Source organism: Rhinichthys klamathensis, unplaced genomic scaffold, assembly GCF_029890125.1.
Source record: "Rhinichthys klamathensis goyatoka isolate OS25496 unplaced genomic scaffold, OSU_Roscu_1.1 h1tg000401l_1, whole genome shotgun sequence".
NCBI classification, from domain to species: Eukaryota; Metazoa; Chordata; class Actinopteri; order Cypriniformes; family Leuciscidae; genus Rhinichthys; species Rhinichthys klamathensis.
This window is the reverse complement of record NW_026606902.1, coordinates 1,379,580-1,403,462: the sequence shown is the minus strand read 5'-3', so window position 1 is coordinate 1,403,462 and position 23,883 is coordinate 1,379,580. Positions and strand designations below refer to the sequence as shown.

At 37.2% G+C, this 23,883-nt stretch overlaps 2 protein-coding genes across 2 annotated transcripts; both read left to right on the top strand.

Moving 5' to 3' along the window:
* The first annotated feature begins 9,555 nt into the window (after positions 1-9,555).
* atp5mc1 (ATP synthase membrane subunit c locus 1) lies at positions 9,556-12,318 on the top strand. Its single transcript, XM_056234672.1, has 5 exons — positions 9,556-9,681; positions 11,012-11,059; positions 11,562-11,636; positions 11,729-11,916; positions 11,997-12,318. The coding sequence occupies exons 2-5, from the start codon at positions 11,021-11,023 to the stop codon at positions 12,109-12,111; spliced, it is 417 nt and encodes a 138-aa protein (XP_056090647.1). The 5' UTR covers positions 9,556-9,681; positions 11,012-11,020; the 3' UTR covers positions 12,112-12,318.
* Positions 12,319-13,731: 1,413 nt separating this feature from the next.
* On the top strand, positions 13,732-23,682 carry ube2z (ubiquitin-conjugating enzyme E2Z). Its single transcript, XM_056234623.1, has 7 exons — positions 13,732-14,465; positions 15,374-15,446; positions 16,342-16,529; positions 19,726-19,837; positions 19,931-20,043; positions 20,374-20,464; positions 21,842-23,682. Exons 1-7 carry the CDS (start codon positions 14,071-14,073, stop codon positions 22,016-22,018), a joined length of 1,149 nt encoding a protein of 382 aa, XP_056090598.1. The 5' UTR covers positions 13,732-14,070; the 3' UTR covers positions 22,019-23,682.
* The last annotated feature ends 201 nt before the right edge of the window (positions 23,683-23,883 follow it).

Sequence of the window (23,883 nt, the reverse complement as noted above, 5' to 3'; positions counted from 1 at the left end):
CTCTTGTGTTTTTTCAGATGGTACATCTGGTCAGCATTGGCCTCAGTGTGCAAATTTGACTGCAAATGAATAGGAACAGTAAAGGGAGGAAGATAATAAGAATAAAGAGCAAATTATGTTTTATGAGCGGTATTTGAGTGGACCATCCCTATAGTGATTTTTTCCTAGCATTATTTTGTTTGTTTAAATACTGCCTTGGAATCTACATCCTGTGGTGTTGGATGAGATTACTAACAATACTAGTCCAATGATTGTTAAAGTGTCAGCCAACCTGAAACCACCTCATCATGTCTGCAGGAGCAAGGTGGCCATTTTCTCTCCCTCTTCTTCTTCTGAGTGAGACCTATAAATCAATACACAGCCTGCACCTTCCCTCCTCCCTCCCAGTGCTTTCAATTAATCCAAATGATTTCTACAGGAAATCCGAAGGGCCAATCAATTCACCTGCACATTTCAATACTCTGCCCAATCCGTCCGTGGCTCGCGCACGCCTCCATTGCTCTTGTAAAAACATTATTAATTGCTGCTCCAGCGAGCCATCCATCTTCCACGACCTCAGCAAGGGGGCCAAGCAGGCAGTGCGCAGCCCAGGAGTGTAATAATACTTTGAATGACTGCTCAGGCTCTTCACATCCCTCTCAGCCCATTAAAAAAACAGCAGCAGCTCCTCGGGAAAGCACTTGCTCACTGCGCTGACAGGGATGAAGCTGATGTCTGTGAGAAAAGGTTTGTGGGGGATGGTTGTGAAAAGAATCGGAGGCATTAGTTCTATTGATTATGTGGCTTTTCTGTATTATTTTTGTGCTGTTATGGAGTGGCTGAATACTTCCTGAGAGCAGCAGTTGGGAGGTTTTAAGGTGTTTGATCCCCAACAAACCTGTAACTTAAGTCTGACATTAGATATTGGTTCATGTAAGTGAGTGTATCTAATGTTCAGATCTCTGTGTGTGCGTGTGTCAATGTGTAACATCAAAAGGACGGGATGAGCCTTATTTACAAGAAGCTGTAACCAAGTGTTTCCCTCCCCCATCTGTCTCTTTTTCTCTCTCCCTCTCGAGCCAAAAATGAGCAGCTGGTCTGTGGACTCAAAAGATTTTCTTTTTCTAAAGCCAAAAAAAAAAACCACATAGACAAAACACACACACACAGCTAGTTGTTGTCTGCACTGTTATCCATAAGGAGACTATACAACAACAGAACAATCATAAATCTGATCTATCAAATTAAACCTGCTGTGTAAGTCAATTACTAAAAGTACAACTAGTGTAGCCCACATCTGTATGAAAGTACAACACTTTCATTGTTCTTTCAAGGAAATAAAGGCCTGGGACGGATGGATGGATATGGATATGGATATGGATATGGATATGGATATGGATAGACATAGACAGACAGACAGACAGACAGACAGACAGACAGACAGACAGATAGATAGATAGATAGATAGATAGATAGATGTTGACTCAAAGAACTCAAATGACTGGTGATTTTTTCATAAAACCTCAGCAAACTTTACATAGACACATCCACTCAGTCACAACTCCTTTGGCATGCAACATGTTCGTGTTACAGTGAAAGATTCACGTGACTAGCTGAGACTTTTACTAAAATTAGCCTGTGCATATCACTCCGTCACCAACTACTCTGTCATAATGATCTGCCTCCCATTTACTATCTTCAGTATCGACAGTTTGCCCCATGAAGATGATTCATGGACATGATTTGATGTGCTAAGAGCTGGCTCAGTGCAGCAGTTGCAGTGATCAACCCTACATACTCACGTGTTAAAAGATGGTTTGTACATAGTATCACGCAGAGAACATTGTGAAGGCTGTGCCAATCAATTAGCACACTGCCTCGTTTGTCAAGGTTGAGGCTGGGAAATAAGCCTAGCTGGCCTGTTAAGAGCCTATTGATTTTTTTCAGAGGATACTGCATGGGAATAGTGCAAGACCAGATGTAAGAGTAGAACGTACAGTGTTGAATGAAGTAGCATCTGCAGCAGATTTGTGACCAGTCTTGCACTTTATGTGACAAACAATTGAGTGTAAAACTACTAAGTAGTGCTGGTCATAGATTAGCACAAAATGAATGGGCGTGATATTGCATAGATGAGCCACGCCCACTTTACTCTTACTAACAGCCTCTCAGCTGCATGTGCCAACAACATCATCTTTCTAAGGCCACCACAATCCATATGTGCCTTGAAAAAAACTGCTCTTTGACCTTTGACCAAATTTCTCACTACCCAAATGTTTAACTGTAACTAGTGATACTTCCTCATGTAATTATTTTTACTCTGTTTCTTATTTGAGATATGCAATATGCAAACGCACATAGACACAGAGTAGGCCTATGTATTTATCCCAACACTATACATTTACATATATATACTGTATGTATGTATGTATAACTAGTATTTTTTTCTTGTTTTCAAGTTTGCAAAAGACCTTAAAGTATGTACTTGATAAATGTACTTAAGAGGCAACACAGCATAAATAACACAATAAGATCGTTTACATCTTAACTGTAAGTGTAAAATCTGTACTGGAAATTTTTTTTCCCACTTGCCTTCATGTGATGAATTTGCCTAAGCAGTAAAACAAAACAATTGTATTAAAGTAACATTTTAACAATAATTTATATGCAGTTTCACTTTTCTTAATAAAACTATTAAGAAGTAGGCCTTATTTTTGTAGTGAAACAGGCTACTTTTTAAAAATATTCTAGTGTATATAAATATATTTAAATGTAAACATACAATATAGATCATTTATATGAAAACAAAAACATTTATTAGCCATTCTGCATTTGTATGGTTTGTTTTGTTCATTTTTTAATAAGTCACAAATGGGTGATTCAGTCTTGCTATTCATCATATTTAAGATGGTGCATGGGAGGAGTATTATAATTATGTGACAAAGTTAAGTATTCAATAAAATAAGAATATCCTTTGTATGGTGTGTTTGATGCATGCATGCAGCTCCAGTTGCTCTTCAACATAACTCTGCAGTTCCGAATTGCTGTCAGGGTGGACTGAAGGGAACCTAACCTTGGTTCGCTGGAATGTCCTGTTTGTGTCAGCTGTCAGTCATTCACAAACAGATCCACAAGCATGAAGTCAAACTCATTAGCATGCTGTGTCCATATAGTTAATTAGTGAAGCTTTTTGTTGGAAGTTCGTAAAGTGATTTAGTTTAATACAGGAACTGCAAACAGGGATTGAGTACCTTACTCAAGGACAAAATTTTGATAGATAGGGTCTCTGATCTTAGGGAGATAAATTCTGCAATGTTTGTGTTCAGCACCTCTTCAATATCACATTGTTCTAGAAATCTACATGTGTGGAAATGTTTAGGCCTCCAAGCTGCTGCCCTTGTTTTTTGTTTTGTTTTTTACAATCGCTAGGACACATTTCTCAATACATAGGTTGCTTTTTAAACTCTTCACACAGTCCTAACAACTTTCAGCTTGACACACACAGCAGTTAATTCCACATTCAAAACGCACTAAAACAAAACACTTCATACATGTCTCAAATAAATTAAATTTTCCATAAGGTTGTCACCCAACAAACACACTTTGTCAATCATAAAAACACTAACATCAGGTATAGCATTGTACAATGTTTTCTTTTGGAAAAAAATCTTCACAACACAAGAATGAAACTACTGTTCACTGCAGTATGTTACATGGTCAATTTTTGCAGTACAGTACAAAACTATTAATTGTTACTCTTTTGAATGGGTAAACTGAAAGACTACTTGTGTAGGTGTTTAGTTACATCTAATTGCTTTGATAGTGTTTCATTTTTTAGATTCAGAATATATTTCAATATGGTATTTTTACAAAGTATGGTGTTTGTGTTTATGAGAAAAGAATTCAAATTGAAAGATGTCTTTACTGAATAGAATGGAATAATCCACAGTTTATCCCTAGACTGCTGTTGTGATCACTGTGTGAAGAGTTCTGAAAAAGTGATCTAAGTCTTGAGAGATGTGTCCTAGCGATTGTAAAAAACTGTAGATGTTTTTCGAGCCTATAGCAAAGTGCATCACTCAACAATCATATGGTATTGCAGATGCACCCCTTACTGGCAGAAGTAGGGAACTGTCTGTGTGTGTGAGAGAGAGAGAGAGAGAGAGAGAGAGAGAGAGAGAGAGAGAGAGAGAGAGAGAGAGAGAGAGAGAGAGAGAGAGAGAGAGAGAGAGAGAGAGAGAGAGAGAGAGAGAGAGAGAGAGAGAGAGAGAGAGAGAGAGAGAGAGAGAGAGAGAGAGAGAGAGAGAGAGAGAGAGACTTTTCCGATAATAAAACTTATTGGGAAAAACATGGAAATGTTTTGTTATAAATACATATATTTATATATGGTGAATTTCTTTGCGGGTTTTGATTATTTTGCTGTAGTAGGCTATAGGGCATTTGAAAATAGGCTACTTTAGCTGAAGGAAAAAAAAAATCGCAAACCTTAGAACTGTCGTCTACCAATCAGAATCAAGCATAGGCTACAGTCCGTATAAATGAGCAATATCACACGAGTAAATAAGTCCCATGAGGCTCTTAGCAAGACTTTGAGCTCCGAACAAGTCTAAACTAATTTTCGAATAGGCTCTATGTTTATAAGAGAAATCCTGTGAGTAGATCCGGCAAAAACAAGCGAAATGATACAAATTGTGAAACGGTTTCCGTGTGATAGGCCTCTTAGTAATATGGCACGGCTGAAAAAGGCTCTCAGCCAATCAGATTTGAGAACCAGAACTACCTGTTGTATAAATATTTTTAGTATTTTATTCTGCTCTCTAAAATCCAGTCAAAAATCATGAGATTAATATCACGAGAGCCATAGTATCCACCAGTACAAAATAAGTGGTAAATGCATTTTTTGGGGGGGGCTGTTTAGTTGTTTTGTTTTGTTTGTTTGTTTTTTGTCACGATAACATAATCAGTTAATCAGTTACAATCTTTTGCATGGTTTAGCAAGTGTATTAGCCTATAGGCAAAGTATGGTATACAGCACTGTCCTTCTCCTATTCACACAGTGAGACTTTTTTCATTTTTAAAATGTGTATATGTATTGATATGTTTGTTGATAAAGCACTTGACACATGTGAAGTGTGTAATTACAATCACTATGGATATCATTCTGAATGTGCCCATAACTCTATGCCTATGCTTCATGCAGTTGTGGCTCTTTGTGGAAAACCTCGCCAGCTTTAGCTTGTAAAGTTCAGTAATTTATTCCCCCTGTCATCTGTAAAACTTATCAAATCTACCTCCTGCTGAGAGAGCGGCTAAACTCTTAGAAAGGCTCTGTTTCTGGAATATTCTTTATATATATATAGATATATTCAAATTCCAATAGGATGCAACATTAAAGGAGTATCAGTGTAAATTCTATGTGCACATAAAAATTAAGGCTTTTATGAAATAACGCTTTCTGTTTAAATCCTCAGAGGAAATCCTTTTAGAAACCTTTGTTTTATCTCACGCTGTACACCTTTGATGAATTGCAAACTGTATCTAATGTCTTAAAAGCGTGCTAAAAATCTGTGGAAGCTTTGGATGAATTATTGTGCCGTGAAACACATATACTTGAGGGATGTGTTCTGCTTCATTTTCTGTTTAATCAATGACACAAGGGCTGCTTTGTGTGAGTGTAATCTAAGGCTATTTCAGTTATTAACATACGCACAACATAATGGAAATCAGAGAAATTTGATATAACTCGTCAGCTATAACTAAACCTGAAATGAATGACAGCAGTAAAGCACAAATTAAATTTTTATACGCATGAACATCTATGCATTAAAAATTTAGATATCAAATAGGCTAATAAACCACATATTCATTTTCATCTGTCATTCATTCAACATCATAATCAGTTCTAAATGATGTGATTGTGTACCATAAACATGTTTCTGAAGGCAGGTTTCCAAGAAACAATTCAGCCTTTAGAGTTTCGTACAGTAGTTTCATACATAGATATGGAGACCAGATGAAAAATGTTAGAGAATATTTTTTGTTTTCTTTTCCAAAAGATGAAGGAAAGATTTCGATTTGATTTATCATGCCCATAATCCATAAAAGGTCTTGTTCAGACAGGCAGTTAAAATGATATAGACGCACAGGTAGAGTATAAAGGAAAGTTATATAGAGAAAGGTGAAGTTCACACCAGACAAAGGTATGCAAGTCTCAACCACTAAAAGAAGCTGTCAGATACTGCACATCACATGAATGGAGAAAGACTCAAACGTATGGGACATGGCCAGGTTACATCTGAATCTTTCTCTAGTCAATTGTAATAGAATACATTATTGTAACGGACGTGAATTTGCCCATATAAATTTAATGTAAAAAAAATATATATATAATTTGAGCCTTACTAAGTATCTTGACTGTATTGCTAAATGCAAATTTTGTTGATTTTATTTTTAAATGTTTTACAACCGTCACAAGATTAAATACGTAATTTTAAGCAGTTATCTCTTTCAAAACTTGAATTTTTGGGGAGGGGTTTTAGGGCCCAATTTAGTACCAATATTACAAAAAAATCTGCATTGTTCCTACCTGAACAAATGTAACAGCTTCCTTTAGGCCAGTGGCAATGTGGGTCCTGTGCAGAAACTGATACCAAACACACACCATAGATTAGCCACCAATCTACTTAACTAATAATTAAAATTGACCTTGATTGACAAATTTACATTTGTGATACTAAATGTAGCTATCGTAACTTAAGAGACATAACCAAAAGGTATTCAAAACACAGTTAAAAAGCTGGGCATGACAAAGCAACAGACACCTGACCAAAAACAAGCTGAATGAGGACAACTACAAAATAAGCATGTTTCTGCATGTAAACCACAAAATGTAAAATATGTATGTGATATCAATATGACAATTAAATCTGTTTAGAAGATAGTAATTGCAAGGGTAATATTTATAAATGAGTTTTTAATACATTTATTTTATTTTATTTGTGATTAAATATTTATTTATAAATATTTATAGACATTTCCAAATTTTACTTCACAACATACCATCAACACAGCCATTCCAAAATTATACTGATGATATTTGTTTGTACAAATAAATAATATTAAATCGGATCTAATGAAAGTTACTTGTGGTGTTCCACAAGGTTCGGTGTTAGGCCCCAAATTGTTTGTAGATGATATTTTTAAAGTGTCTAAAATATAAAAAATGGTATTGTTTGCTGATGACAAAATTTGGAATAGCTTCTGAATACAGTGGAAAATGAATTGATGTTCTTAAAAAGATGGTTTAATGATAATCGACTTTTACATATCTAAAAAAACAAAGTTCATAATATTTAGCAATCGGCAAAGTAATAATAACAAAGCTAAAATTAGGATTAATAATGAGGAAATAGAAAGAGTATAGGCCTATATGAATATACATTTTTGGGTGTTATAATAGATCATTAATTATGCTGGAAACCACATATAAATAATGTAAAAACAGAAATGTCTAAACCCATTGCAATATTAAATAGAATAAAACATATTTTGAATGAAAAATCATTATATGTATTGTATTGTTCACTCATAGTTCCATACATTAGTCTACTTATTGTGTGGAGGTCTGGGGTCATACATATCAAACTAATATAAATTCAATATATATGTTACAAAATAGAGCAATAAGGATTGTAAAACGGGCTGACTATTGTGAACCATCAAATATATAATTTATTAATTTACAAGCTTTAAAAAATTGTGGATTTAGTTGAGTTTTACACTGCACAGATAATGTATAAAGTATATAATAATTTACTTCCAAATTGTATTCAGAGGCTGTTCGAAATAAGAGAAAGTCAGTATAAACTAAGAGGAATGTATAGCCTATGTAAAAAAAAAATAAGGGCAAGAACTAATACAAAAATAGATGTATATCTGTCAAACCTATGGAAAATTTGTTATAAGGAAGGAATTAAAATTGTGTATTTCACTCTGTAAATTCAAATTTGTAATAATATCTTAAATGTGTACCTTTATGTATACATTTTGGAAATGGTCTTGTTTTTGGTTTTTTTTTTTTTTATCAAATCCAGAGAAAAAAGTGACGCTCATTAGATAAATATGTATAAAGGGAAGGGCATAATAAGCAAATGCTTCGGCCTACACCTTTTTCGGTTATTATGTAAAAAAAAAAATCTTTATTATGGAAAATTAGGCATATCTCTTCGAGGACAGAAATACATTTTTGTTTAATTGAAATTGAAAAATACAATAGCAGGACTAGAGACTATATTATCACTTTGAAACAAAGTCTGAACACAACGATTATTATTCCTAATGGGGGAAAGAGAGAAAAACAGATTCAACCAACTACAGTATCAGCAGGATCCAGTGTGAATGTAGAGAGAGCTGAGGAGGACATCTTTACACCAGAGGGGGCAGCATACAACTAACGTTACCTGTAGCATAATCTTTAGGAGTGACTGGAATATTACATTTAGAGAGAAATTCAGAATAGGTCAACATAAGACCTTCATGGTTATAGATGGCTTACCAAAACTAAATCATAACAAAACCATTTCTCAAGAAATAAAAACGTAGATTTATACAAAATATGCGTATTATTCCAGATTAAACACCTGTTTGGTGAGTAGTTGTGTTCCAAGAAAGAAGCATCTGTTTATGAAAATTAAATCGTTTAAAAGTAAATTTGGTAATGAGAGCAAAAGGAACTGAAGACCACCAACCTGTGAAAAGACAAAGTGAGGTAACGTAATATTCCAGATAGATGTTGTTTTTAAGAAATCGCTTAATCCAGCTAACTTTAAAAGGCGTGATTAAGGGTTGTAAAAACACAGATTTCTTAATGTAAAAATGGGCAAAGTTATCCCTGCTCTGCCCTGCTACTTAATCACATTTCACTCGAAAGGTACAGATCGCCCTCTAGAGATTTTCAACGGCTATTGAAATTCAATTATTTTCTTCTTCTTCTAGGGTTTATTTGGCGGTTAGCAAACAACGAACTGGTGCATCACCGCCTCCAACTGGTATGGCGTGTGGACCAGAATGTCTACTATTGTATTTTAAAAAACGATATCCTCTCACTTAAATTAGTTTCTCTAAGATATTGAAACCATACATTATAACACCTATGTTTTGACTATTTTCCCAGAAGACCTATTAAATCAAAGCGTATTTTCATCTCTCCTAATTTTTGGATCAAATGTCTTCTTTCTCTTTTATATTTCTGACAATATATCATGACATGTTCTACTGTGTATTCCTACCCACAGAACTCACATTTCCCTGAGTTATGTCAAATGTCTACATATTTAATACAGTGTTCCAGTTCACCCCGTCCTCTAAAATCTAAAAGGCGGGATTTCCACCCAAAGCATCCAATAGAAACGTGGGACACGGGATGCGATTCCTGACCTTCCCGGCGTTCTTCCTTAAATCGTTTAAACCAATCACAGAGAGGCCGCCCTCTTGCCAACGCACATCATCGGGTACGTATTATGTATTGACATGCCTCGTAGCCAATCAGAGGACGAAATTTTGACGCTCTGCCCAATCACAAACGAGGACGTAGTTCCGAAGCTTATAAATTACAAGGTGACAAGTTTCACGGCGTACTACTCATTGCCTTTAGCTGTAAGCTTGTCCCTGTTACCCCGGGCCCTTGTGTGCTGGATCTAATCGGTAAGTCAGGTTATCTCTGCATTCATCTAAAGACACATAGTGGGGAACTTAGCTTATTAAAAATGGGAAAATGTCCGGAAGTTTCTGATCCGGCTAAAATAATTGCGGCTTTCCGGTGCCGTTCAGTGAAGCGCGTTGCTAATGCTTCGTTAGCCGCTTGTCAAAGTCATTTCGAATGAATGAATGAGTCAGTCTGCGATCAAGTCTGAAGAACTTAACCCGAAGAGCAACTGGTAAATAACGCTAAAGCTCCTTCGCTTCACGATTTACTATTGCATTTTCAATGCACGGAGGTTTAATTCTCATATTGCTCGTGACACTTGCAAAATGTCTGACTCGCGCTGGGCCCGTATTAGCCTGAAAGCTCGCACTGCGCCTCAGCCTTTCAAGCGCAAGGGTTTTAATACTTTAATGCCATTCAGTTACAGTTTGTCTGCTGCCATGTTATAATGCCGGTTATATGCGTTTGTTTCAAGTAAGTACCATTCAAAGCTATTGGTGACCTTCACTATCCAGCTCGTCCGCGGGAGCTTTCTGCGCCTTAACTTAAATTAACCTTAGACCCGATTATTAGTCATTTTGTACTTGATTATGTATTTGTAGGCAAGTAGCATGGGCATTGTGCTCAGGCTGTTCAAACGGTTGTCCAAAAGGTGACCTGAAATAAGTCAAAATAGTCAAAGTAAATATGAGTATTTATAATTAAGCAAACGTGCATAAACTTCCACTCAGCAGACAGAAGTTACATCATTTTGATGGAGTTGCTGCTTTTGTCACAATGTTGACCGTTTTATCAGGCTCTAATAACCTCAGATTTAATGGCTGACTCTATACCTCAAAGCTTGTGTTGGCGGTTTTCAGTACAGTAGTACAACATGACCTTTATGCTGCCATATGTTTGACCACTGACTTAAAGGGGGTGTGCTCTCGGCCTAAGGAAGTTTTGCCTCCACTGTGGCTGGAGGTTTTCTTGTCAAAGCAGGTCTGGGTCCCTTATATGCTTAAAGACCATCTGTCGTTTGGGTACTACAGAAATTATGAAACGCTTATTTAATATTTGCTTTCTCTGAACTGTTTGTGGGGTGTTGGAAATGCACTGATGGTTTAATTAAATCAGAAGTCCCTTCATTTGCAAGAAGAGTTATAATCATCTTTGATAACTCCAGTATTGATGCCACAAACCGCTCTTGGTGCATCAGGTTCTTGTTGCCTTCTGTGCTTCACTATGCTTTAATTTTAGGGAGGGTGATGCACAGCATGGCATTAAATCGTATGTTGATGACACTGGTGCTCTTTTCTTTCACCTGTCTAACATCTTTCTTGTCCACAGGCTTCAAACATGTACGCATGTGCTAAGTTTGTCACCTCACCTGCTGTGGTATGTATTCGAGCTCTAATAATGTCACAGTCTATTGGCTGTTTCAGAAAATTACCTTGATGACATTCTTTTTTGAGTCTTGTATTTTCTTTCTTCCATGGAAATGATTGTCTGCAATTATATTAGTTCTAACCATGTTTATAATCATGCATTTTAAATGGTTCAAATAAATGTTCACTTTTACCCAAAACAACTTAAAACAGAGGACCATAAGCAATTCCTCATACAGAGCCAGCAATATTCATACTGTGTGATACCAGGTTTATTCGAAAGCTAGATTAGACAAGCTAGAGCAGAGGAAAATTACAGATACTTTTTTTTGTGTGTGTGTCCATTGTTTTGAGATTGATTTCAATTAAATTGGTCAAATTAATGTACACTGGATCCTTGCACTGTCATAAAATATTTGAATTTGAAACATGTTTTGGTAATAGAAAGCATATGCCATCATATGGATGTTAAATTAGTTCTTATTCTGAAATTTTGTTCTTTCTTCCTTTAGGTCCGTGGAGGATCCAGGGTTTTGGCCCGGCCTGTTTCAGTCGTGTTCAACAGACCTGAAGCAAGAACCGAACAGGTAAAAAATAAAAAAGTGCCTTCTATGTGAATGCTCTGGAGTACTTTGCCTCTTCTCTTGCACATGCTTAAATTGTTTGCCCTCCCTTTCAGGCAGCTCTGTTGCCAGTCAGCGAAGCAACCCTTCTTAACCTAACCCGGGGTTTCCAGACCAGCGCTATATCCAGAGATATCGACACAGCGGCCAAGTTCATTGGTGCTGGTGCTGCCACGGTGGGTGTGGCCGGATCCGGAGCTGGAATCGGGACAGTGTTCGGCAGCCTTATTATTGGCTATGCCAGGTAATCAAGCTTTAAAATTAGGCTCTTAAAATTGGTTTGTTATACATGTAGCTTGTGCCTAATAACGTTTTCTTTTACAGGAATCCCTCCCTGAAACAGCAGCTCTTTTCCTACGCCATTTTGGGCTTCGCTCTGTCTGAGGCCATGGGTCTGTTCTGTCTGATGGTGGCATTCCTCATCCTTTTCGCCATGTAATTTGGATGTCTTTTCTTCAAAGCAGTTCGACTCCCTTGATCTGGAGATTGGAACTGACATGCAGCTTAGGCCGTGGCACCGCCATTCCAACAAAACTACAAGAAACTCTCCCTTTTTGTGTTTCCCCTGTACCGTTTTTCTCTATCTGAACGTTTTATGTAAGAACTCCCTTCACATAAGACCATCTGAATAAATGGTTGAAATCTGTCTGCTTTTGTGGGTGGTTTTCTGCTATAAGAATGTAGAGTCTGAGGGAAGGTAGACTAGCCTGGTGTTTTTTGAAAACCATATTGGATTTGGGTTGACTGACTTTGTCACTCAATCTAAATCTTCTGACTCCTTGTAGAGATTTACATTGCACTAACATTTTATTTAAATGTACCTCAAATTAAGTTTTAGGTTTCCAATTTATGCACCTATCATTTACTAGCTCACTATGAACCTACTTATATGCAATATTGAGACACGCACACAAATAGGCAAGTGTTTAACAATGTTCTGCTTCCCAGTTTAAACCACCTCTGCACCAGCTTGGCCCGTGAGTTAGTGCTTCTGAAAAAGTTTAACAACCCAACCGAAGCTGCTTTAAGTGGGGTTTTTTCCCCAGCATAGTTAGTGGAGGTGAGGGAAATGTGTAATTTGTGTTATGCATAGTTGCCTTCTGTGAGCTTTTGTACTACTTGCTTCTGTAATGCGTCTTTGATCAACGGTTTCAGTCATGTATTTTTGTAACACAACTACAATTTAATTAATCTGATAACCTTTCTATTATACATGAGAATATTGATTTTAACTTGTTTTACATGAGTGCACCACAAACTGAGAACCAGTTAGAGAGAATGTGCATACCAATTGAAGGTCCCATTTCTCCACTGTGGGTGGAGCTAGAAGGTCCAACTACATCCTAACTCTACTACCCATAACCCTTACAAAATTTATACATGGTTTTATTATAGGAAAAGTGTAGTAACCATAGTTTTTGTTTTTTTGGCAGATTGATTAACATTTGTAAAACCACAGTTTTACTAAATACTATAGTTAAACTGTGGTAAATGTGTAGAACCATGGTTTAACCTCAATACAAGGTGGTTGTTTTTGGTCTTTTTTTTTTGTAGTAAATCCGTGGTGCATTTTCATGGAGCTGGACAAGGTCAATGTCAAGTTCAACCCATGCCGTCCAGAGAGGGGGTGCTGGTTTTTATTTGCCTCTCTGCAGTGAGCACCTCTTTGAGAAGTCCGGCCTCTGATCGAATATTGACTCGGTTCTGAGCCGGTTCTTTTTTTAGTGAATCAAAAACATGCAGCGTGACCAATGTAGTCCGATTCCCTAACGAATGACTCTTATGAAACGATTCATTTTAGCGAATCAGTGCGACCAAAAATGTCCGACTCCCAGGTCTACTACTCGCTTACTGAACTTTTAAAACACATTTTGAGTTTTCTTATAACCAGATATAATTTAATATGAATTTACATGTATATTATCCAAATATGTATTCAATAAATGCACTAAAAGAGTATTTAATGGAACCAGAATCGTTTAAATCCCTTACAACTCCCATTCAGCTCGAATCTCCTCCAGGAGTGCACCGCTAGATGGCGCTGCTTCCTTCTTGAATGAGAAGGAAGTGAAGAGAAATGAAACAACATTGATAAACAGGCCAGGCCGAGCGAGGGCAAACTACGTTTACGTGCGTTTAGACCTTAAACTCAGTTATTCATTAATGTGAATGTTAAATGCTCAGCTAATTCGACTGATACATTAAAATCAGCGCTGCTGTCGACACGGGGTGTTCTAGTTGAGATCGGTAGAGGGAAACGGGAGAATATGTAGGAGTCATTTCTCTCTTCCTGCACTCCTCCACTTGCCTCCGAGCGAGGAGAAACAGAAACCGCAGAAGAAACTGACTGATCTGACAGCTGATCAAACAGTTCGCGGCTGCTTCGCTCTCATCGACGATGGCGGATAGCGTTGGGGAGGAGAAGGCCAACGGTTCGGTGGGGACGGTGCAGGGCCACGGAGCGCAGTTCTCCGCGAGTTTGGGTAATTCTGTACCGGGGCATTCATCAGCGTCCCCCCCGCCTCTGGCAGAGACCGGCCTGTCCGTGGTCGCTCCCGGGATCCCGCACACCATCAGTCCGGCCGTGGAGAGCGGACTCGGTCTGCTGACCCATGCGCTCGACTCCACGGTCCCCGGGGCCCTTCCTCCATCCCTGCCGCCCGGTATCGGATCAGGAGTCCCGGCCGGAGCGGGCCTCCTATCCCAAATTCACGCCACCTCCTGGGATCCCACGTTAAGCACCGACTGGGACAACGAGAAGGCGTCTCAGCAGTGTATACTCCGGATAAAAAGGTAATTTTGCACTATCCTATAGGATCTGTATTTGTTTTGGGAAGTGTAAGACAACTTTTTAAAGTTAGCCTGCGTGCAAACAGTTGAATTTACTTTCTAAGCCAAACATATCATATGGTGAAAGGAAGTAGCCTATGTCAGAATGCTGAATGAGCCGATTTATATTTTTGTAGTCTAATTAATATTTAATATTGAACCAAAAACAACGACCATCATTACATGAATGCAAAGTTGTTTTAATTTGTTTTCATCTTCGGTACGCAATTCTTGCTTGAGAATTAAGCATACAAAGTTTGTTAACAATATGCACTTACTTTACTCACCTGTGAGCATTATTATTTTCTGATGAAGGCACTGTCCTGTAATTGTGTAGTTTGGTAACAGACATCCACCAAATGATGGTGTTTCCTATCAGTAGAACCTTTTTTTAGTTATTGATTATTGGTAATATGTATATATATATATATATAGCCTTTATGTTGTTCAAACTAATGACCAGTCAATCTCTACTAGCCTGGCATTCTCAAACCTCTTCCATCCAAATGTTACAATTGTGTCTGCAGATTAACCTGTCATAGGCGACTGCCTTTTATAAGGCACAACAATGTTGCCACTCTCAGTGACTTTGGCCTTGATCAGACGTCCCCAGCGGACTAATAATGGAAATGTGGACACGAAAATGAAAACGCTCAGTTACAATGAGTCAGTTGTGTTTGTGTAGTTTGGCTCTGTATTACAGGCATTCAGTGGTCTGAGGATTTTCTTGGCAGGATCAGGGTGTGTGTACTGTGTGGCTTCTGCTTCCTCCTTGAGCTTTGACAAAAATGGCGCACACTGCCACTGATATTTCTTCATGTGAGTGATGCCTCTGTTTTTAACGATTCTAAACACATTTTTTTTTCCTTTAGAGACATCATGTCCATCTATAAAGAACCTCCTCCGGGTATGTTTGTGGTTCCTGATCCTCACGACATGACCAAGGTAAGCATCAGCAACAGATGTTGCTGAAATATCACCATAATTGTGAGGGAAAAGTCCCTCACAATTATGGTGATATTTCAGCAACATCTGTGTTCCCTCCCTCTATCCTTCCTTCTATTGTTATATTCTTACTGAACAAAGAAGGCTTTGATTGCACGTGCACAGTTAGTGCATTAGGTTTCATGAAATAACAATGAACAATACTTTTACAGCATTTATTATTCTAGGTTAATGTTCATTTCTACATTTACACTAGTGTTCTAACTGTTTTTTTTTATATACTTTTATTCGGCAAAGATGCATTAAAGTAAATTCTTCTACATTGTTACAAAAGGAATATAGTCCAAATAAATGCTGTTCTTTTGAACTTTATATTCATCAAAGAATCTTGAAAAAAATGCATCACCGTTTCCGCATAAATAGGAATCAGCACAACTGTATTCAGCATTGATGATAATAATAAGAAATGTTTCTTAAGTAGCAAATCATCATATTAGAATGATTTCTCAAGGATCATGTGAGTAATGATGCTAAAAATTCAGCTTTGACCTCACAGGAATAAATTAGTTTAAATTATATTCAAATTGAAAAAAAAAAGTAAATTGTAATAACCTTTATAAATATTACTGTATTTTGATCACATAAATGAAGCTTTTATGAGCATAACAGAGACTTCTTTAAGAAACATTTTAAAAACTTTACAGACCCCAAACTTTTAAACTGTAATGTACTAATATATATGTGTATATACATTTGTTAAAGTATTATTTACAGCAATAGTATATTTAGAAATTATCCTAAATTAATTAATGCTGTAAAAATTCATGGAAATTGCTGTAGTTGAATGCATGTCTGTGGTTATTCTCCCATATAAAGCCTCCTCCTGTCTCCACAGATTCACGCCCTCATCACCGGCCCCTTCGACACACCATATGAGGGTGGCTTCTTCCTCTTCCTGTTCCGCTGTCCCCCTGACTATCCCATCCACCCTCCACGCGTCAAACTAATCACTACAGGGCACAACACCGTTCGTTTCAACCCCAACTTCTACCGCAACGGCAAAGTTTGCCTGAGCATCCTCGGGTAAGAGTCATTTCTTGTTTAGGCTTTGATTGATTCTCACAGATATCTTACTTCACTCTGAAACTAAAAGTGTTCACACCAAGGTAACTATAAAGTTACCGGTGTGAACTATAACTATAACTATAACTATAAAGTTTTGATAATCATTCTAATTCTTTGAGTATAAGAAAGTCCACACCATAACTATAACAATAATGACACAGAGGATCGATATCATTGGAATCACTGGAGTTCTTTTTTTCCAGTTGATAAACGATAAAAACATTAACAGCCAATCAAAAATCCACCCGACTGATAGAGCTGAAGCATTTAAAGTGGTAGACCGCAGCGTGGTGTGGACGCTAATATAGTTATCGTTGGAATCAATTCCAGAGGAATATCTTTACAGCCGATATAAACACTGTATAGTTTAAATCGTTTCGTCTCGATACGATCTCATATTGATTCTCTTAACCAGTGATGCATATTTGCAGATACACCAAAAAAAAATTGCAATAGATTACACAACAACAACAACAAAAATACACTTTAATTTTTTGAAATAGTTGTATAATGAAAGAAAGAAAATCAAGTCACACATGAGCTCAATAATCTGATAACAGTTTTATGACATGACAACAGTCAAGAAAGTCTTTCAGGCTTTTGTGCTACAATGTGCAATGTCTAAACTCTAGTGAAAATCCTTATTAGGAATTAAAAATGAGGTACAGAAAAATACATTAATTTAGAAAAATAAAGCTGTTAGTGTAACAATTATTTGGGTAATCAGTCGATTATTTTGACGATTAATCGATAAATCATACATTTTGGGGTAATAACCAGAAATATCCATTAAAATGACTTAAAATGCATAGGTGTAATAACAATGAGCCAATAACAATTGGTTCAAGTAAAGTGTCAAAAGCAAGTTATCATATGGTTTTATTGAAACAACACTGTTAAAATTCATATACATAAACAGTAATATATTTATACATAATATAAACAATACATACATTACATATAACAAATGCCTGCAAAGGTTGCCAAGGTGATTGTTGGTGTCATCACATACAGCATGATCAAATCCATGTTTAAAATTGGCCAAACAACATTTAATTCAAATGTCCACTTAATCTTTAATATTTGGCCACTTCTTTACGATAGAAATGCTACAGCCACTGTAATTTCTTGAACAGGGACATGTGGACATCAAAACATGCAAACTCAGAGCGAGGGTTTAAAGTTTTATTGAAATTGTGATGAACAAAATATTGAAGTATTCTCCTGTGTTGGCGCAGGTTTATAAATTATTTAAGGTACAAGTCTGGTGAAATGGCACATGTTGCGTTCCCAGATTAACGTTATAAGCAAACCCAAATAAACAGCACATGCAGAGAGTTTGTGTGGAGCGGCATTTAATGTGAACGGAGCCGCTCGGAGATGCTGGAAGAAACACGTAACCTGCATGTATGTAAACACGGACAAATCGCAATCGACTACTCAAATGTAATCGAAGAATCGTGACAGCCCTAAAAGCTGTTAAAACAATTTTTTTATTTGAGACTGTTTTTTGGCTGTTACTAGTAAGTACTGCTTTGTTTTTGCATTGCGATCTGGCACAGTGGCGGCATTTCACAAAAACCTAGAGTATGGCATTCCCTCTGGGCATACATAGATAGGCGTAATTTGCGGGTGGGACATGTCCCCATCACTTTTTGCCAGGGTCGATTGTGTCCCCACCACTTTTGAAACATCTCACGGCACGGATCATGTACCAATACAAATAAATAAAACATCTCCAGTTAACTCTAATAGAGCATTTATTTCGTTCGTTTGTTAAATAAGGCGATCTAGTGCTGAAATGTGTTGTTTTTTAAATCAAGTCACTAAAGTGCTCGTTGCCGCTGCTATCATCAGTGGCACGGATATTGTTCTGTTGTGACTCGCGCACAGTCTTCACACGGACGCGCTTCAATCCGTTGTGGAGACTCTCTATTCGTTATGGTGAAATCACAAAACATAATGCACAAAAAAAAACGTGTCCCTGCATGCCTACAACCACTAATAAACAATTGGTTTTGATGAGGGGGGGAAAAAAACTATACTGCTTAGTGCGGAATAGAACCCAGAACCTCTGACACGCTTGGCGAAAGTTTTGCCACTGGACCATTTAAGTAGCTACATGGAAATAAAAGTCGGATCTATGCATGTATTCACGTGAATATTCTCGCCACTAACAACATACATTAGATCCCCCTAATGTATTTGTTAAACGACAAATTAAACACAATGTACTATACTATGTAACTCTATTACACTATTAATTAAAACTCACAGTGAACAGCATTACAACCAATCAAAGAAGTCGGCGTTAAGATCATAAGAGCAGCGCTCATCTTGAACGTCACTTATAGACCTAACGCGTGTTTTGCCTTCGGATTTATTATCAAATTAATATTATAATATTTTTTTAGCAATTTTATTGCACGGAAGTATGAAGTAGGCTATAGCAAGAGTAGGAAAAGCCACAAAGTCTTATGCCGTTTGGATGAAAGGAATTTCATAAATAAATAAAGCCCGATTTTACAGTGGGTAACCGTGTTGATTTGCTGCTCCAGCATCATATTATGTAAACTTTATTTATTATGACAAACAAATAACTACACAGATGCATATATATCAACGATCTATCAATAAATGCACACACGTTCGTTGTCGTCATCTGCTTTTGTTCTGGCGCTGACGCTGCGGAGATAATACTGGAAGGAGTAGCCTATACACTTTTAAAGGTGACAGGTGATTAATGAAACACACATTTTTGGGGGGACTGGGTGGAAATTTAGGGGGTTAAAGCCCTCCTAAAATCTTTACCGAGCATTATCATTAGCTGATGTTTTATCTGAACTCTGACTGCTAGGGTATGGCAACCATACGCAAACGCCGCCCCTGATCTGGCACACATGCAGACGGTACAGATGAGTATAAAGAAGAATGTGCGCTTTGGCGGTTATGTGTATACAGTAAAGGTGTCTCTTACAAATATATGGGTATTGTTGTTGTTTTTTTACATATATATATGTGTTAGTAATTTATTCAATATCGATCCATATCAATGTACTGTTACCCTTAGTAGACGCTAATATAGTTAGCTTTATAGTTATCGTTCTTGGTATGAATGGGCTTTTACTCAGATCCTAGCTGTTTCTTTCTACAGCACTTGGACTGGTCCAGCGTGGAGTCCCGCCCAGAGCATCTCCTCTGTTCTCATATCCATACAGTCCCTAATGACAGAGAACCCTTACCACAATGAGCCAGGCTTTGAGCAGGTACGACTGCTCCCACATTCTTGCTTTAGAAGGTCCCTGTGCTGTGCTTTATTTGGTTCAGTGAATGCTATGGTTTATTCGTCTGTTTGCTAGGAAAGGCACCCAGGTGACAGCAAAAACTACAACGAGTGTATCCGTCACGAGACCATGCGAGTTGCTGTGTGCGATATGCTAGAGGGTAAAGTGCCGTGTCCCGAGGCCTTGTGGTGAGTGATGATCCCTCAGCCATTTCGCATAATCATGGTCCTAAAAAGGCTTGTAGGCCGTACTGTACTATTTATTAGTATTGTAATTTATTAAATGGTTTAAGTTTTCTTAGGAAATTATATAACTCATCAAAAAAACAAAAAACATAAGTCTTTTTTAAATAGTCAGCCCTGAATCCATTTTAGAGTTTTTATCTAAAGCACATTTTTTAAACTTATATTGTTTTTTTTATAACTTAGTCGCCATGAAAATAGCCAAGGAAGCTTGCATGGCGTTAAAACACAGACCGATCAACTATTTATTAAACGCATCGTTTTTTCTGTTCCTAGGAGCGTGATGGAGAAGTCCTTCCTGGAGTACTATGATTTCTATGAGGGGGTCTGCAAAGAACGTCTGCACCTCCAAGGGCAGAACATGCAGGTGATGACTGTTTGTAAATGTACTTTGCTACATTTTCACGTTGTGGATTTGTCATTTCGATTGTCATCATAACATTAGAAATACAACCTTATGCAAACATTTATGTGATACCGTATGCATGTGTTATGAATATGATATTACACATGTTCCTATTAGCTGTGGTGAGTCATTCATGTCAGCATTTACAGAAGACCAACAAGAACAAAGAATCTGACGTACTGCCACAACTCCTAGTTAAGAGTACTTGAGTTTAGCTGAATCACTAAGTGCAGCTTCCATTCGCCTGCAGCCATTTCTGTGGGATTTCCAGAGTTGTTATTGTCCTCAAGTGAATTGTCCTGCTATGAATCAGTATTCAGGCATTTTGTAGTCATGTCACACACGACTGTTGTGGAACTGTTGTACAGACCGTGGTTAAATTGTATTGTCTTGTGTTTGATTTGTGCTTACTTTTTCTATAGTGTTATGGTTTTGTGCTGTTTTATTTATTTATATATATATATATATATATATATATATATATATATATATATATATATATATTATACAAATAATATAGTTATATAGTTTTGGATCGGTAAGAAGTGTGTGTATTAAACAATAAATTATATTAAAATAATAAATTATATTAAAAAAAATTTATTTAAATAAATAAATCAAGAGACATTTCTGATTAATATTATTATCATGATTAATATTTTTTACCATTTTTTTTTTTAAGGATTCTTTGATGAATAGAACTTTTTTTTTTTTAAACAGCATTATTTGTCAAATTAAAAATGCCTTTACTGGCACTTTTGATCACTTTAATGCGTCCTTGATAAATAAAAGTATTAATTTCTTTCCCAAAAATAGGAGCATTGACCCCAAACTTTTGAATTATGGTGTGTATATATATACAGTGGGGAGAACAAGTATTTGATACACTGCCGATTTTGCAGGTTTTCCCACTTACATAGCATTTGCATTTTATTGCATGACATAAGTATTTGATCACCTACCAACCAGTAAGAATTCCGGCTCTCACAGACCTGTTAGTTTCTCTTTAAGAAGCCCTCCTGTTCTCCACTCATTACCTGTATTAACTGCACCTGTTTGAACCCGTTACTTGTATAAAAGACACCTGTCCACACACTCAGTCAAACGGACTCCAACCTCTCCACAATGGCCAAGACCAGAGAGCTGTGTAAGGACATCAGATAAAATTGTAGACCTGTACAAGGCTGGTCAAACAGGTGCCCCACTGTATATATATATATATATATATATATATATATATATACAAACCTTTATAGTTGGCACCTGAGTGTAGTTTAATATCCTAAACGTTTTGTTCCTTCCCTTTTGTTCCCCGTCAAATGTATGCATTTCTTGCAGGATCCTTTTGGGGAGAAGAGAGGTCGTTTTGACTACCAGGGTCTGTTGACCCGTCTCAGAGCCATCCAGAGGCGATTGCGGGAAAAGTGCCCGCCAGAGGACAACGACGGCGACTCTGACTCGGACACCAGCTCGTCCGGCACCGACCCGGACAGTCAAGGCAGCTCACAGCCTTAGAGTGCCCTCTAGGGGTGCAAAGCGAGCAAAGGTTAGATCGTTTCCCTTTACCTGCAGCTCCGGACTCCTCAAGTGAGCACAGATGCACGAAGAGCCGGAAAAAAAACCTGGAGAATCTGCTCACGGAGAACAGAGATTCTGTTTCTTCTGATTGGTTAATATTTTTGCTCTTGCTCCTTGTGTGCTGGCCAATGACTGCCTTTTGTTTTGCTGTAAAAAAAAAATTTTCCCTGATGGAGAAGAGGTTCAGGCAGGGCAGGAGGGGGAATGAGGGCCTTGCATATAGATGTATGCGTGCGTGTGTACATTTGTAAGTGACAGAGATGTATACGCCGGCTCCTCAGCAGGTCAACACAGCCTCTACCTTTCGAGTCCATTTTTCTCTGTCTCTTGCTGCATCCATTGTAGAGCTAAACAGAAAAAAAAAGAAGTCGTATGAAGACAAATAATTCATCATGATAATAAAATCACTCTTTAAACAAACCAGTTTACTTGCAAATGCACACATTTCTTTTTTGTTCCACTGTTTCCTTATAGTCTAATCAAAATGTTTGTTTTTCACTAATGAAATCATTAAAAAAAATAGTATGATCATAAATTGAGATACAAATTCTTAATGAATTGAACACCACACTTTAAGAGCAAGAAAAACGGATGCAACTTTAAAGAAATGTACATATGACTATATAGAGAACTTTTATTTTAATGTTCAATGTTGTTAAAATGCTATTGAACTGGTTAAAGTAACAGCCTGCCAAGCACTCGTGGGAAAGGTTGCCTTTTGAGTGTCGGTTTCGTTTGGTGAACTTAAGTCTGTCTAATTGTGAAGCTGTTGAGTGTCAAAAGAGACCTCTGTTCTGGGAATAATCCTGAATAGACAGAAACATACTTTTTCATGCTTTTTGTTGTAATTTCACAGCAGTTCCACCCCAGCCTCTGCTCAAAGTGTCCCTCGATACTGCTACAACTGTCCTTCTCTTTACCGGGGATACTGTGGTCACTTGTGTCATCATATGCAACGGGATGAAGCTGCCTAGTTCAGATTTGGAGAAGAGGAATTGGATCATATTCAACCATTTCTTGACACCATGGTTCTATCTATGCTCCGATTAGTTTTCATGAGAGTGCACCGAAATATTTTGCAACAATCTATTGAAATCCATCCCTTTAAATAGCAGGCATATAGTTTCCCACAGCATGCTGAACGCAACCAAAATGGCAGCCTTTACTTTTCTGTGTACATGTAAATTTATAACGCGTTCTATCCATGGAAAAGCAGACTACATTTAAGACCTATACTGAGTGATTAACCACACACACAAAAAAACTCCTTTAGCAAAGTTTTACTTTTTCAGTTGGGCCAAGTACAGTTCTGAGGTTTTTGCATGTGCTATCATTCTGATTTCTCTTGAGCGAGAGAATATATTCTGGTCTAGGACATCATATGTTGATAAAACAGCACTGTTAGGTTGCTTGACTCTTAAGTCTATGTGTCTCTTCTAGAACGCCCTGCAACAGGAAACAGTTCCTTAACTGTGAGTTTGACTTTGTGATGTATTAATGCTTTTCCCTTGTTAGCGAATTGAGAATGAATTATGTAAATAATTAATGTATCAATCAATTGCAACTATAAGGAAAAATATATATAAAATTGATTCTGATTACCTCTCTTTGATTGCTTTTGTTTGTTTGACATACTATTTTAATCATTCAAAATGGCAGAGGGAGTGTATATTATATTTCACACATGATATTTCACTCATAATTCTCTTAATTTTACATGTTGAGATTTTCTGAGTTTTTTTTTTCTTTCTTTAATTATAAAAGTTATAAAAATAAATGCATTCTATGGTCAAACTGATTCA